This window comes from Mixophyes fleayi, chromosome 1, assembly GCF_038048845.1.
Source record: "Mixophyes fleayi isolate aMixFle1 chromosome 1, aMixFle1.hap1, whole genome shotgun sequence".
Taxonomy (NCBI): Eukaryota; Metazoa; Chordata; class Amphibia; order Anura; family Limnodynastidae; genus Mixophyes; species Mixophyes fleayi.
Window position 1 is genome coordinate 289060854 of NC_134402.1, and position 15292 is coordinate 289076145.

General features: G+C 40.6%; 1 protein-coding gene across 1 annotated transcript in view; it reads right to left on the minus strand.

The window, feature by feature from the left end:
* Nucleotides 1-15292, minus strand: part of LOC142149799 (protein prune homolog 2-like) — a 137710-nt gene that overhangs the window by 90243 nt on the left and 32175 nt on the right. The window contains exons 3-5 of the mRNA XM_075205136.1: nt 7202-7404; nt 6587-6750; nt 5251-5403 (exon numbers count right to left, since the gene is read on the minus strand). Of these exons, the coding sequence (XP_075061237.1) occupies nt 5251-5403; nt 6587-6750; nt 7202-7404 (520 nt within the window). The remainder of the gene's footprint in view (nt 1-5250; nt 5404-6586; nt 6751-7201; nt 7405-15292) is intronic.

Here is a 15292-nt window from a genome sequence, read left to right on the forward strand (position 1 = left end):
CCAGAGAAGCGTGAAGAATGGTACCATGACAATATTCTCTTACGAAGAGATGGCGGAATGAGGGTTTTCCCAAACGGTAGAACATTGGTGGAAGAAGTGGCCAAAATCACACATTTGGGATCCAGTATAGGATGGTCGGAACAATCCGTGATGTCAGAGGGAGGTGCAAACGCCCGGGATAAAGCGTCTGCTTTTTTGTTCTTTGCAGCTGGTTTGAACGTAATGATGAGCTCGAAGAGGGAAAAGAAGAGTGACCATCTCGCCTGTCGAGGGTTTAAGCATTGAGCTGTTTGTAAATAGAGGAGATTTTTATGGTCTGTAAAGATGGTTACAGGGTAACGAGCCCCCTCCAGGAGATATCTCCACTCCTCCAATGTGACTTTTATAGCTAACAGTTCCTTGTCACCGATGGTGTAGTTTTTTTCCGCGGGTAGAAGACCCCGGGAGTAGAAAGCGCAAGGATGGAACTTCTGTTGCTCAGATCTTTGGGAGAGAATGGCCCCTAGTCCGACATTGGAGGCATCTACCTCGAGAAAGAAGGGAAGGTTCACATCAGGCTGCCGTAGAACAGGAGCGGTGGAAAAGGCCTCTTTAAGGCTTTGGAAAGCTTGAAGGGCCTCGGAAGACCAGTGTTTAGTATTGGCACCCTTCCTGGTCAGGGTCACAATAGGAGAGGCAATAGAGGAGAAGTTCAAGATAAAGCGTCTGTAATAATTCGCAAAACCCAGGAAGCGTTGTATAGCCCTGAGGGTAGTTGGCTGAGGCCAAAGTAGGAAGGCATTAACTTTGTCAGGGTCCATCTCCAGACCTACTCTGGACACGATGTATCCCAAGAATGGAATTTGGGATAATTCGAAGGAGCATTTTTCTAATTTGCAGAATAGGAGGTTCTTCCGCAGTCTGGAGAGAACTTCTGCCACATGTTGATGGTGGGAGACAAGATCTTGAGAGAAGATTAAAATGTCGTCCAGATAGACTACAACGCACACGTATAATAGGTCCCGGAAGATCTCGTTCACGAATCCTTGGAAGACAGCAGGGGCATTACACAGTCCAAAGGGCATAACTAGGTATTCGTAATGCCCATCCCTGGTGTTGAATGCTGTCTTCCATTCGTCACCTGACTTGATCCGGATTAGGTTGTAAGCGCCACGGAGATCAAGTTTGGTAAAAATTTAAGCACCTTTAATACGATCGAAGAGTTCGGTGATAAGAGGAATCGGGTACCGGTTTTTCACGGTTATGGCATTGAGCCCCAGATAATCAATGAAGGGTCTTAAGGTCCCATCTTTCTTCTTCACGAAAAAGAAGCCCGCTCCAGCGGGAGAGCTGGAAGGTCGAATGAACCCGCGATGAAGGTTGTCCTTGATATACTCTGACATAGCCTGTGTCTCTGGTAGCGAGAGAGGGTATACACGGCCCCTAGGAGGGTTTTTGCCAGGTAGTAGATCTATGGGACAATCCCATGCCCGATGAGGTGGCAGGCGTTCAGATTGCGCCTTATCGAACACGTCAGCGAACGGGGCATACTGTGGAGGAAGGCCCGGAGGACCAGGTGTTATAGACGATCTGTTGATTTTGAGTGGTACCACTCGGGTTAGGCATCTATGATGACAATCCGGGCCCCAGGATGTGACTTGGGGAGTACTCCAATCAACTTGTGGTGAATGAAGCTAAAACCATGGAAGGCCAAGAACGATGGGACTAGTAGTAGCAGGAAGGACCAGCAAAGAGATTTTCTCTCGGTGTAAGGCTCCAATTTGGAGGGTCAAAGGAGTCGTACAGTGAGTGATAAGTCCATTAATGATACGAGAGCCGTCTATGGCGGTGACCGCTATGGCGGTTTTTAATGGGACCACTGGTAGGGACCACTGGTTAACTAGAGCACTGGAGATAAAGTTGCGTTCAGCGCCGGAATCCAGAAGTTCTTGAGAGATAAAAGATTTGGTGGCTGAGAAGATGGTAACATCAAATGCACACACTTTGGAATCCATAGAAGATGGAGAAGAGTCCAGGGACCCTAACCTTACCTCTCCAGAACTGGTTAGGGCCTGGCATTTCCTGACTTCTTAGGGCATGAGTTCAGGCTGTGAGTAGGGTCAGCACAATAGATGCAGAGTCTATTTTGTATTCGTCGATCCCTCTCTTTAGATGTTAACTTAGAGCGTCCTACCTCCATGGGTTCCACTGGAGGGGGAAGATGACGAACTTGAGGTGATGGACGAGTGAGCCCCTTAGACGTGCTTGTTCTTTCAGACTCCCTCTCACGGAATCTCATGTCTACCCTATGACATAGGGAAATTTGATCATCCAAGGAGGAGGGTAACTCTTGTGTGGTCAGTGCATCTTTGATCTTATCCGTCAGACCCTGCCAGAAGGCAGCTATCAGGGCCTCGGTGTTCCACTGTAGTTCAGAGGCGAGTATCCGAAACTGAATGACGTACTGGGCCACAGAATGTGATCCTTGGCATAGTCGGAGAATGCTGGAAGCCGCAGAGACAACGCGGCCAGGTTCCTCGAAAATTTTGCGAAACATGGAAATGAAGAGTGCACTATCCTCCAATAGGGGGTCATTTCTCTCCCACAGAGGGGAGGCCCACACAAGAGCCTGTCCGGAAAACAGAGAAATGAGGTAGGCAATCTTGGCACGGTGAGTGGCAAAATGGTGAGGTTGAAGCTCAAAATGGAGAGAGCACTGATTCAGAAAACCTCTACACGTCTTGGGATCTCCATCATATTTTGAAGGAGTAGGCAGGTGTAGCGTGGAAGCAGTAGACACCTGGGATGGCACTGGGGAAGGATATGACGCTGGAGGTTCAACAGTCGCTGAAACATTTTGTGGAGGATCTCCTCGGGCGGCCAGAGTCTGGAAACACTGGAACAAGTGTTGCTGCCGAACACCCTGTTGTTCTACCCGAGTGACCAGATGCTGCAGCATCTCCCTAGCTGTTGGTTCCAATCCTGGGTCTGTCATGGCCTGATCTTACTGTCACGGGCACTAGGAGTTTATACCTGAGTTTCACCTGATGTTATAACTGACAGAGGGGCGGTGTTGACCACGGACCTCAGGGCAGTTAGGTGAATGATTGGAATGAAGATAACAGCAGGAAAGTAGAGAATGTCTTATGAAGTCAATGACTTGCAGCTGTTGATGGTGGAAGGTCAGCGACTTGAAACTGTAGAGAAGAAGCGATATAGCTTCAGACGAGATGAGAGGACGTGAGTAGGTGAAGGTAGCTCGTGGAGGAGTCAGTGGTCTGCGTACAGCAAGTTGTACCACTGTAGTGATGAGGAGGTTGTCCTGGTGCAGGTAGGAAGTAGGGTAGTTGGTGGTCTGCATAGAGCAAGTTGTACCACCGCTGTGATGGGAAGAGTTGTACTGGTGCAGGTAGGTAGCGGGGTAGTCGGTGGTCTGCGTATAGCAAGTTGTACCACCGCTGTGATGAGGAATGTCCAGGTGTAGGTAGGTAGCAGGAGAGTCAGTGGTCTGCGTATAGCAAGTTGTACCACTGCTGTGATAGGAGGACTTGTCCAGGTGCTGGTAGGTAGCAGGGAAGTCAGTGGTCTGCGTGTAGCAAGTTGTACCACTGCTGTGAGGAGGAATGAGGACTTGTCCAGGTGCAGGAGAGTGGTGTGGAAACGGCAAACTGTAGCTGTGTGGAAACAGCGCGAGTAGAAAGGAGTTTTGTACAACACAAGTAGGTAAGTACAATGAATAGTCTGTCAATATAGTAGCTGGCTCTGCAGTGTGGAGAAGCGGGTCAGCGCGGATATGCAAGTAACAACAAAGTCAATATGATGAGAGCATACCGCAGCTGAGTGAGAAGCTTGTCTGGGTAAACAGGCAATGTAGCATAGACAGTCTATCATAGGTAACTGTACCTTAGTGCAGTAGTCACGTATAGTTCAATAGGTATGCAAGTAAACAATAATAGTCAATAGTGGTTATGCATACCAAGCAGAGCAGGAATCAGCTGGGAAGCCGAAGAAGCGATCAGCTGAATAGACACGCTGTAGCGGGTATGGGAACCGCCGTTGAGTAGAGCAGGGAACAGCTTGGAAACTGTAGACGATCAGCTGAGTAGATACGCTGTAGCGGGTATGGGAACCGCCGTTGAGTAGAGCAGGAAGCAGCTTGGAAACTGCAGACGATCAGCTGAGTAGACACGCTGTAGTGGGTATGGGAACCGCCGGTGAGTAGAGCAGGAAGCAGCTTGGAAACTGCAGACGATCAGCTAAGTAGTAATGCTGTAGCGGGTATGGGAACCGCCGATGAGTAGAGCTGGAAGCAGCTTGGAAACTGCAGACACGAGTAGAGCTGGAAGCAGCTTGGAAACTGCAGACACGAGTAGAGCTGGAAGCAGCTTGGAAACTGCAGACACGAGTAGAGCTGGAAGCAGCTTGGAAACTGCAGAAACGAGTAGAGCTGGAAGCAGCTTGGAAACTGCAGACACGAGTAGAGCTGGAAGCAGCTTGGAAACTGCAGACACGAGTAGAGCTGGAAGCAGCTTGGAAACTGCAGACACCTATAGAGAATCACTGGGAATGAGACTCCAAGATCAGGCAACTACCTAAGGCATACTTACCTACTTTCTTCAGCTCCCTTCCGGGAGCCAGCCAGTGGAGGGGGGCGTGAAGGGGCGGGGTGGCCGAAATCGCGTCATTTCGGCCCCGCCCCCTGTGACGTCATGACGCAAATTGCGTCATTTGACAGCGGGGGCGGGGCCAAACGCCGCGATTCACCGGGAATCGCGGCGTTTGGGATCTAATTCTGCCCACTTCACTAGGAAGTGGGGCACTTCCTAGTGAAGTGGGCAGAATTCGGGAGATTGCCACACTCGCCCGGGAGTCCGGGAGACTCTCACAAAATGCGGGAGTCTCCCGGACATTCCGGGAGAGTTGGCAAGTATGACCTAAGGCTGCAGGTGCCTTAAGTAGGGTGAGGTGATTGATCCATCAATCACATTAGTGGTCAGGTGTAGTTGTTAACGGGACTCGCGCATGCGCAGTGCGACAGGATGGCGGACAGCCGCGGTTCAACACAGGTGTAAGCGGGAAAGATGGAGAACCACGTACCAGAGTGGAGGCACTCACACTCCGGTGAGTGACAGACAGTTAGTTGACTGATCAAATAATGTTGTAAAGTAAACAAATGCATGAAATCAACAGGGGAGATGAAATTGAAATACTTTGATGTGTCATTTTATGTGAAAATGTATCATGTAAGTAAACGAACAATAACCATTATACCTTGTGTATGAAATTTGGTCTCCTGTAGACTACTTATAATGTCCTGACGTGGAGGGAGCTCAGGAAACTTCTTCTCCAGCATGTAAACAATTTCCTCTTGTTGTGCAGGAATCCTTTCATGGTCAGCAGATAAGCAGTAAAATAGAATGCTTCCTGAGGATACAATGTTACCGATGTAATATTAGTATTTTTAAATTCTCAATTCCCAGACCTACACAAGATTGAGCATGTTAGGACATGCAACAGAAAACATCAAACTATGTCCACTAATGAGGAAAGGTGGACGGGCTAGTAATTATAACATTTTTGTGTGAACAGTGGTACTTTGTTTTCTTAATGGACCTGACTCATTGTCATTCTATCACAATTTGGTTGGACGTGTTTACATTATCTTTCATATGTATTATATCTTCAAAAGACTGAACTACTTGCAGCAAACATGTTGTATTTCCATAAAGATCAATGTTATCATACATGTGCTAAGGTAATAGCTATCATAGTGAATAGATGTATTAAATTGTGAAATATAGATTATGTAAATGGTGTGTGTGTATATATATATATATATATATATATATATATATATATATGTGTGTGTGTGTATGTATGTGTATATATATATATATATATATATATATATATATATATATTCTTATAAATAGTTTCCCTTTAAAGATGTGCTGTGATTTATACACAGTCGTCTAGTTTGCTTTTATACGTTACAATGGTATAACATTAAGAAAAGACAATATTCATTTATGACTCTGTTTTGATCCCCACTGCTTGCTGTTGCAGTGGCTACATTGGGCATTCCGAGTAAAAAGACGACACATAATGGAATTTTGATTATAGCAGTTTCAGATAATGGAAGGATAATGAAAGTTACATATTTCACCATCAAAATTGAATTATATAAACATTTTTTTTGACCAGGAAACTCTTAAGTATATAATCACAGGACACCGATCCATATTCATTGTCCACTGTAGGGCATGCGTGTCATTATCACCAACACCACACAGCCCCAGGACACAAAGTTAAAACAACCATCAGAGCTGTACCAGCCACCCAACTGATGTGCAGATAGCACCACTTAATATTCCTGTCTAGTACTACAGAAAAGGCAACTCGTGCCTATTTTTACACGTTCATGTTTTAATATTCAATATAATGCTACTCTTTAACAAACTCTTTACTCCCTGCTTCTTTTATGAAGTCTCCCGTGGTCTCTTAAGGGATTGTTAACCAAAGAATAGATGATGCTCTTTCAGCATGAGCAGACATAGAAACACTCCATTAAACTTTTCAGTATGTTATATCATGAATAATCACTCACCTCTGAGCAGATGAGCAAGCTGCCGAGTAAGTAACTCTGGTGCCTCCTCCAGAATCTCTTTTGCAACTAAGGCAGACGATGAGCCACGGAACTCTTGATCACCATCAAATCTTTTCTCTGGATTAATGACTTTAACAACTGATGCTGTCAAACTTTCATCCTCACTATGAGTGACAAGAGAGACATCTTCAGAAACATTTAAGAAATTATGCAAGAATTCAGACACAGATGTAATAATATGTATCCAGGGACATGTGGAGGATGTTATAGTTTACACACATTATGCATAATGCACTTAATGCACTGTATACACAAGTATTGTGCATATGTGCCTTATACTATATTCTACTATAGTCTCAAATTACATTTTGCAATAAATGTATGGTTTGAAATATGACCATAAGTGGTGCTGCATAACCTTATTTTTAATCTTTGGACAACATTTTTTGAATGAGGGGATTCCTTGCACCTGTAATCCCTACTATCATGCCAGCTAAACAAACAATGCCTATAAATCATTGGAACAGTATTGATTATTGCTAAGCAATGAAATGCTCCAGTTCCCTTTTAATGTCTACTCTACATAATCTTTTGTCCTGGGCAAATTTGCTATACCTTGTGAGAGCATTGAAGTTAACAAGCGTCACTGATAACCTGTCTTCATCATTCAGCCTCTGAAGATTGATTTCATCTCTGAAGATTAGGAATGATTCTGGGATATCCAGTTCCTCCAATATAAACCGTGTCTCACTGTAGAAGTCAAATTCAACCCTTGTAACATTTAGAACAGGCAGACAAAGGACATTCGATGGGGAAACCTAAAGAGATTGATTTAAATGTCAGTGTGCACATCTAGAACAGGCATACAGAGTAAAACAAATATTAATATCAAAGTTCAACATTTACTTATATTCATGATACATGAAAATACAAAGGAAAATGTAACAGATCGACCTTTCTGTACGTCAGGATGTATTTCCTTTTCATGTGTTTGCTTACATGATTATACTGTAAGTTGGAATTGAGAGACCTTTTAAAAAAAAGTTTCAGGCAATGCTGAGTTGTTTGGCCTTTAAATATTAAGTGATTTAAAGTGAGATGGATATTGATTATACTACAATATATTCATATTTGCAATAATTATGTCAGTTTTGTTATAAAATGAAATAGACTATTGTGGAGCTACTGAAGCTTAAATGTAAAAATATGTTTATTAAAGGATGAAAACCACCAAGGGGAATGTCACATACCCTTGTTCTCCATAGGGAACATAGAGAGTGAGTAGAGAGGAGTTATTCACACCACGATTAATCTACAGTTAATTAGTATTTTTATTTGTTCTAACACCCATATGGCATACTTGCTGACTCTTCATTTTTTACCTTCGTGAGATCCCGGAAGAATGGGCGTGGTTGGATGACGAAGGGGATGGGGCCAAATAACGCAATTGAGGCGTCTCCCCACGGCAAAATTGACATTTTGTCGTGGGAGGAGGGGGGGGGCAAAATTATGCAATTACCCTCGAGTCACGTCATTGAAGCTCACATCCTGACCACTTCACTAGGGAGTGCGCAGGATGCAGGAAAATTGCCTGCTCACCACGGAGTCCAGAAGACCTACAAAGAATTCAGGAGTTTCCTGGACATCACGGGAGAGTAGGCAAATGCCATATGCCCTTAGTAAAATGTTCTCTTTCCATAACAACACATGCAAGCTGCATAGAGAGAAGAATTTTTAAGGCTTATATGTAGGTTTCTTTTCTTGAGTACAGTCCCTGTTTTCAAAGTTTTAACATGAAATGCTTATTTTCCTAGAACAAGCACTGGTGTACTTGCAGCTTCTTGGATTCCGTATTATGCCTGATATGCATTAGAACTTCTATATGTTTATTCCTTGTTAAAACATCCTTTTTTGTAGCATGTTTGTTAGGCCCTCTTGTGGATCCAAAAAGCCTTGCACCATCCTGTTAAGTGAGTTACAGCTTCCCCCCCATCTGACCACATATAAGTGTCTCATTTGATAAAATGAAATCTAGTTTTTATGGACTGCCCATATCTCTAGACTTATCTTGTGCTTGCATGGAATCTCTACTCCTTATCATTTTCTACCCATCAACAGGTGCAAAATTTGCTCACTATAATCCATCTTGTTATAAAGCAAGATTTCGAGAGGACGATTTCCAAATGTTTTATTTTGGAACAAGGTAAAATCAAAACCAAAACAAACCTGATGCAATAAACTGGCAACAGTCACTTTTTTTTGCTAAATTGTTTGACTGTAAATAAGAAGTTTGGTTGAATCACAGGGCCTAATTCATCAAGGCACATATCTGCAGTTCTTGAATAACTTGTATTCAAACATCTTTCTCACTTTAACTTCTCTCACTCTTTCATTAAGCTCCTACAATCAGACTTCTAACCTCTTCATTTGACTGAAAGTGCCATCACCAAACTGAATAATTGTCTACTCCAAGCCAAGTCAAAAGACCCCATCTCCCTCCTCATACTCATTGACCCCTTTTTACCTCACAACATCACTAAGTCAACAAAATCACTCTTCCCCCTGTTTTCAAGTGCGTTGCCTTGGATTCACCCATTACTCCTCCCTTAGCTTTATCCCTCATACCTAGTCCTTCTTACAGTCCTGTCACCTCCACCTCCACATCCACCTAAACAACAATGCCAAAATATGTTCTTTACTCATTCTAGATGAAATTAAAACCCAGATCCTCTTGCTCATTGTTTCCTGCTTTGACTTCTGTAACCTACTCCTCACAAGTCTCCCACACTCTCGCATTTCCACTTTTCAGTCCATCCGCAATGTTGTGGCTTTATGATTTATCTTTCTCTCCCTCTGATACTCATCCGATGCCCCATTCTTTAAATCCCTTCACTGACTTCCAATTGCCTCAAGAAATAAGTTCAGGCTGCAAACCCTCACCGACAACGCCCTCATCAATGCTTCCCCTCCATATATCTGACCTTGTAACAAGATACACTGCAGAACAATCAATACGCTCTGCCTCTGACCCTAAAATCTTGTGGAAAGCAGATTTGGTTCTATTCTGTAAAAAGGAAACAAAATCGGAGCCAGGAAATTATAGATCTGTGAACCGGATTTCTGTCAGGAAAAATTATTTGAAGGGATTCTAAGGGAAGAATTTCTGAAAAATATTGTAGAAAATACTTTCATAACACAATTTCAGTAGGACCAGTCAATTATTAGGATAAGTTTCTATGAGGAGGTAAGTTTCGAACTTGATCATGGTAGTGTGATTGATGTGATATTTAGATATCACATCTTATGTACCATGCATATAATAGTCTGGTAGATAAGAACTATCTATAGGGAAAAGGTATGTACAGAGATAGTGAACTGATTGAAGGATAGTAGACAAAAGTTTGCTATGAATGGATGGGCAGAAGGCCACGGGGAGTACACTTACTATTTTGGGGCATATCTGTAGTAAGGTAAATAAAGATAAATAAGGTTAGAAAAATGAAATAATCAACACAGAATAATTATTTGTCCAAAATTCTGCAAAAACTGTATCTGGGCTTAAGGGACTCTCACCCTAAAGTTGTATTTTCTTTTTGAATTTGTCTAATGGATACTTTAAGGGATGACTGTATGAAAATATTCTTGTTATAGGACTAATTTCTATAATGGTGCCATTAAGGCTGGTTGTGTGCTCACTATTTAATAAATTATGGGTCTCAGTGATGCATATCAATTTGTTTGTGTAAGAGAAGCATTTTTGTGCTGAGCATGAACACCAAAAATGTGTTTGCTTTTGTCTGTAAATACCTTTTTGCATATCTTTGACTTGCCCCTTGTGTGGGAGGTGGAATGAGGGTGGGCAACCATAGGCCCAGTGCAGTAAGGGCATGCTTATGCAACTGCGACACAATTAGATGTGGATGCTTCACAGAGGTGCCTTTTAGGAAACATTGTGGGTGGAGGGCTGGTGCAACGTAACGCAATGTGATGATGATGATGACTATCAGCAGCACTATCTAGCCTCTTCTGAACAGCTGATTGTGTCTTAACCCTTCTAGTGGCGCAAAATTATTAGTGTTGTGGCTATATTATATCATTCTTGGCTGTGTACTCTCGTTACTTGACATATCCAACTGACATAACCAATTGAATGTCTGCAGGAAATAATATTCCTATTTAAATTGAGGGCATGGTGATGTATGGAAAAGTCTGGAAATATAATGGAGAGCAGGCAAAAAGATAGCACACACAACTCTATATACTTGCTCATAGTCTGCATAGATGGATAACAAAACCATTTCTAGGATATACATTTCCCAAAATTAAGAAGAGAAAATTTTTGAGGTTTGAGATTATTTACCAGACTAATCTTTTTAGGTTGTCTTAAAACTATAGCTTTCACATCAAATTGAATGTATTTCTTGGGGTATATTTACTAAATTGCAGGTTTAAAAAAGTGGAGATGTTGCCTATAGCAACCAAGCAGATTCTAGCTGTCATTTTGTAGAATGTACTAAATAAATGATAACTACAATCTGCTATAGGCAACATCTCCACTTTTTCAAATCTGCCGTTTTAGTAAATAAACCCCCTTATCTTTAACAATACAATTCACTTATACCCCATTCATACTGCACCAAAATCCCGGGTTTTTGCCGGGGCGAGCTCAAACGACCCGGGTCTTGGTGCAGTATGAATGGTACAAGTCAAACCCGGCATTTATCAAGGGGTAATTCCCGGGTCGGACCCGGGTTGCACAGAAAACAAGCTGATTGGCTGTCTGCCTGTCTCTGGAGTCACCAGTCACCTTTCAATGACATCACCATTTTTCAGCCAATGAAAACTGCTCTGGTGATGACTCCCACAAATTGCCAGGGCACAGACTTGTGCAGTATGAATGGGGTCAACCCGGGAAATTCCCGGGTCCGAGGTGCAGTATGAATGGTGTTTCTGAGCTGGGACGCTCCGAGCCCCGGCAAAAACCCGGCTTGAAAAACCCGGGATATTGCCGGGGCGGCAGTATGAAAGCGGTATTAGTAATTGCATGAAACCCACCATATACTGAATGTTTCATAACTATGTGGCTAGAAGTGTCTGGGCATTATTTAACAACATCCGTAGTTTTGACAGTCTCCTCTATAATTAGCTAACAGAAAAAGTGTGAAACACAATAGTGCAGTTCAAACCTCATTCCTAACTTATTTTCATGGAATGCACCATGAGGCAATATATTAAATGGATCTGCATATTTATTATATATAATTATGTACTAAAAAACGCAATCTGTGCATTTACTTAAATGCTGGCCCTAAGATCTCACAGCATACTTGTGATTTACTCAACTAGAGTTTGAACTAAATGGGAAGACAACTACCTATGGAAATTGGTTGCTGACCAATCACAGTCTCTAAAACAAAGAGTGGGAGTTTAAACACTGTACATTTTGTAGGCTTAAAGAAATGGAGAGACATACCATTTGTCTCTTTCACAATTTCTAAATGCATAAACTAATCATTCTTGAAGTATAGACCTATATAGGATTGACATGTTAAATTCTGCATAAAATTAAATAATTGAAGAATGTTTTAATTACAAAAAGGTATAAGTTCAAATCACTTCATGACCGGTGTAGCAACAATGACAAACACACAGGTTTTGGTAAAAAAAAAAAAAAAAGACCAACCCAAATATTTAGAATAGAAGCTTAATTATAAATATATATTTTTAATTTAAAAAAGCAAATTAATGACAAACATTAATATAAAAAAGTTGTGTTTGATGACTTTCCATTAAAACAGAATAAGAATTGTTTGAGTTTAGTAGTTTAATGATACAATCTAATCAACAAAGTATCTAAACAACAATGTATGCGTCAAACTATATAATAAAAGTGTTATATTATTTTTTATTTAATAATAAAATTATATTCGTATTCTCCCTCAATTTTGTGGATAACTACTTTACCTTTGGTAGGAAACCTTTAGTGTATGTACTAGATTAATACTTTTTGAATGTCACTGTCATTTATACAAAGGGATTATTTTTCGCTCTAATTTTGTGCAATGCTTCTTAATCAACACTCATGTGAGTTGCTGCTTCCCTGTATTCCAGTCATTGAGAAGTTCACTAAAGTCTACTTGGAAGAATGTTAAATTATTCACTATCAGACCAAAATGATTTAGCATAGATTCTCTGTATGTGCAACTACTTAAAAGCAAGACTACAAGGACATACTATATGCTAGAAAAACATAAATCTATTTATTACTATGACTCACTATAACTTTCTTATTGCAATGCACAGCAGCATATTTGTTTTTAGCAGTTTATTGAATGCCATAAAAGTTTAAACAAACTGTCTGAAGTCACAAATGATTCAGATAGTAGCAAGTTCTATTCTGTTCTTGTTGTACCATTATAGAAGTGTATCTGGAAAAAAAACAAATTAATTCTCAAAAGCAATACACTCACAAGCTGAACTTTCTTTAATAAAGTCAGCAAAATTTTGCCCTTCGGATCCAAACCAAAACTGCTATGTTACATATTTATATATTTCCTCGTGTTCATCCGGGAATTGTTGTTTCCAAACACATCAATGGGATTGTTCCCTAAAAGCACATTTGCTTCATTTTAAAGTGGTATTACACAATTTATAGGGATCCTTCATCTAGGATTTGTACTGAAATGTTAGAAATCCTACTAGGAGAAAAATAATTTAGACTTGAGACTAAACATTACCTGCATTTCTAGGGAACTGTCATGTGGAACCATTTGTACCATAGGGCACAAACTATTTTATGGGGGAAGAATTAGCAATTGTCCATATAAATTTTCCCAATATACTGGCAACTTTTTGGGGATCTGGATATATATGGTGAAAGGTCAAGAGATAACTACATTTGTATATAGGAAAACTATTGACTGCAATACGCTTCTTAAAAGAGAATATGTTCACCCCCTACATGCATTTCTAGTTTATCAGTTTCACATTTCTTGAAAGCACTTACAAATTGCAGCCCTTCAAAATAAGATAGAAACAGATACACAGTATGGACAGTAGATTTCTTGAGAAGGATTATTTTAGCAGGGATTTTGGTAAAGCACTCTTATGGACTAGATTTACTAAGTTGCGGGTTTGAAAAAGTGGGGATGTTGCCTATAGCAACCAATCAGATTTTAGCTTTCATTTTGTAGAAGGTACTAAATAAATGAAAGCTAGAATCTGATTGGTTGCTATAGGCAACATCCCCACTTTTTCAAACCCGCAGCTTAGTAAATCTAGCCCTTATGTGTCATAGCTATTTTAGATGGGAAAGGCGTTCACTGACATTTGTACAACATTTTACAAATGCATCATCAGCTGCAAGGCAGTAAAAGGAGAAACACTGGAAAAGCATTTAGATTAACCTCCGATATTACACAGTTGATCAAGAGAAAAATAATAATGATGTACAAAAAGGGTTAAATATTGAGGGACAGATCTGGGTATTTTGAAGAAGGTTCCCTGATTACAATTCTAATATTAGTTATATTATTAAAACACTAAGCAAAGGTACAAAGATACAGTATCTAGCTAGAATACTGAAGGGTGACAATAGCACTTTATTCCACATAAGCTGATATCTAAGAGTGATGGTGATTTAGTACATCTCATCCCTTGAAGAGGCGTCTCCTGTTTAAATAGAACCCCCTCCCCCTAATTAGTCTCACTCCTATATAGTAGTCAAATTGACATCCCGTAAATGAGACTGGTATATATACAGTATATCAGCAGTCCAGTAGTGATTTCAAATATCATTCTATATACATTTAAAATATTGGTCCATATTCAAACATCATTCTATAATTTGCCGCTTGTCAGTGGACAACCATTGCAATGAGCTGGGACTGAAGAAGTGGCTTCCCAATGACAAGTGGCCAATAGCTTCAGCAGTCTCAATATGGAACATTTATGTGTTTGAAAAATCTCTGGGATTACTGACATCGCTATTCATAGCAGCTTAAGTGACAATTTTTTCATGAAATGTCAGCCAATCACATATCATTTTTGGAAAAACTAACTTTCTTTTGCTTCCAAAAGCTTTTAGAGTGTAATGTCAATGATTTCTAGAGAAAGTGGTATTAAAGACACAACACCGTGTAAATTGCATCATTTTAAATAAAAATGCTTCCAAATCATGAAAAAAAATAATCAGAAAATACAAATATAATTGCAGGTCTTTTTTGTAGGGCAGTGTAAGTTGTAGACTTTACCAGATAAGGAAGTATGAACAATGTTTGCTACATATAGTATAGGATGTTGTATTTCTAGAGTATGCATATACAGCAAAAATCAATATTAAATCCCCACGGTCAAAGACAGTGCTTACTAACGAAAAAGAGACATTTGACCTCATTTAAAGTAAAATAAAACAATGCAACTTATATATATGCTCAAAAATGAGCCTGTACAATTTAGTTTTTACATCTGTATTTTGAGTTGCAGGTTTCTTAAGATATGTGCAAAGTAGAATAGAGTGCATAATTGCATCCGTAGCAAAGGTATGGCCGTCATCATTATTAATATGTAAACTTAGACCAGACTTATGGATGCACAAAAGATCCGCCCCCTAAAAGGTGTATGTAAAGTTACAGTTCAACTCTAGCTAGGGCACATTTCTAAGGGACATGGTTAATTTGTGTATTGTACTGCACTTGCAAAGTTATG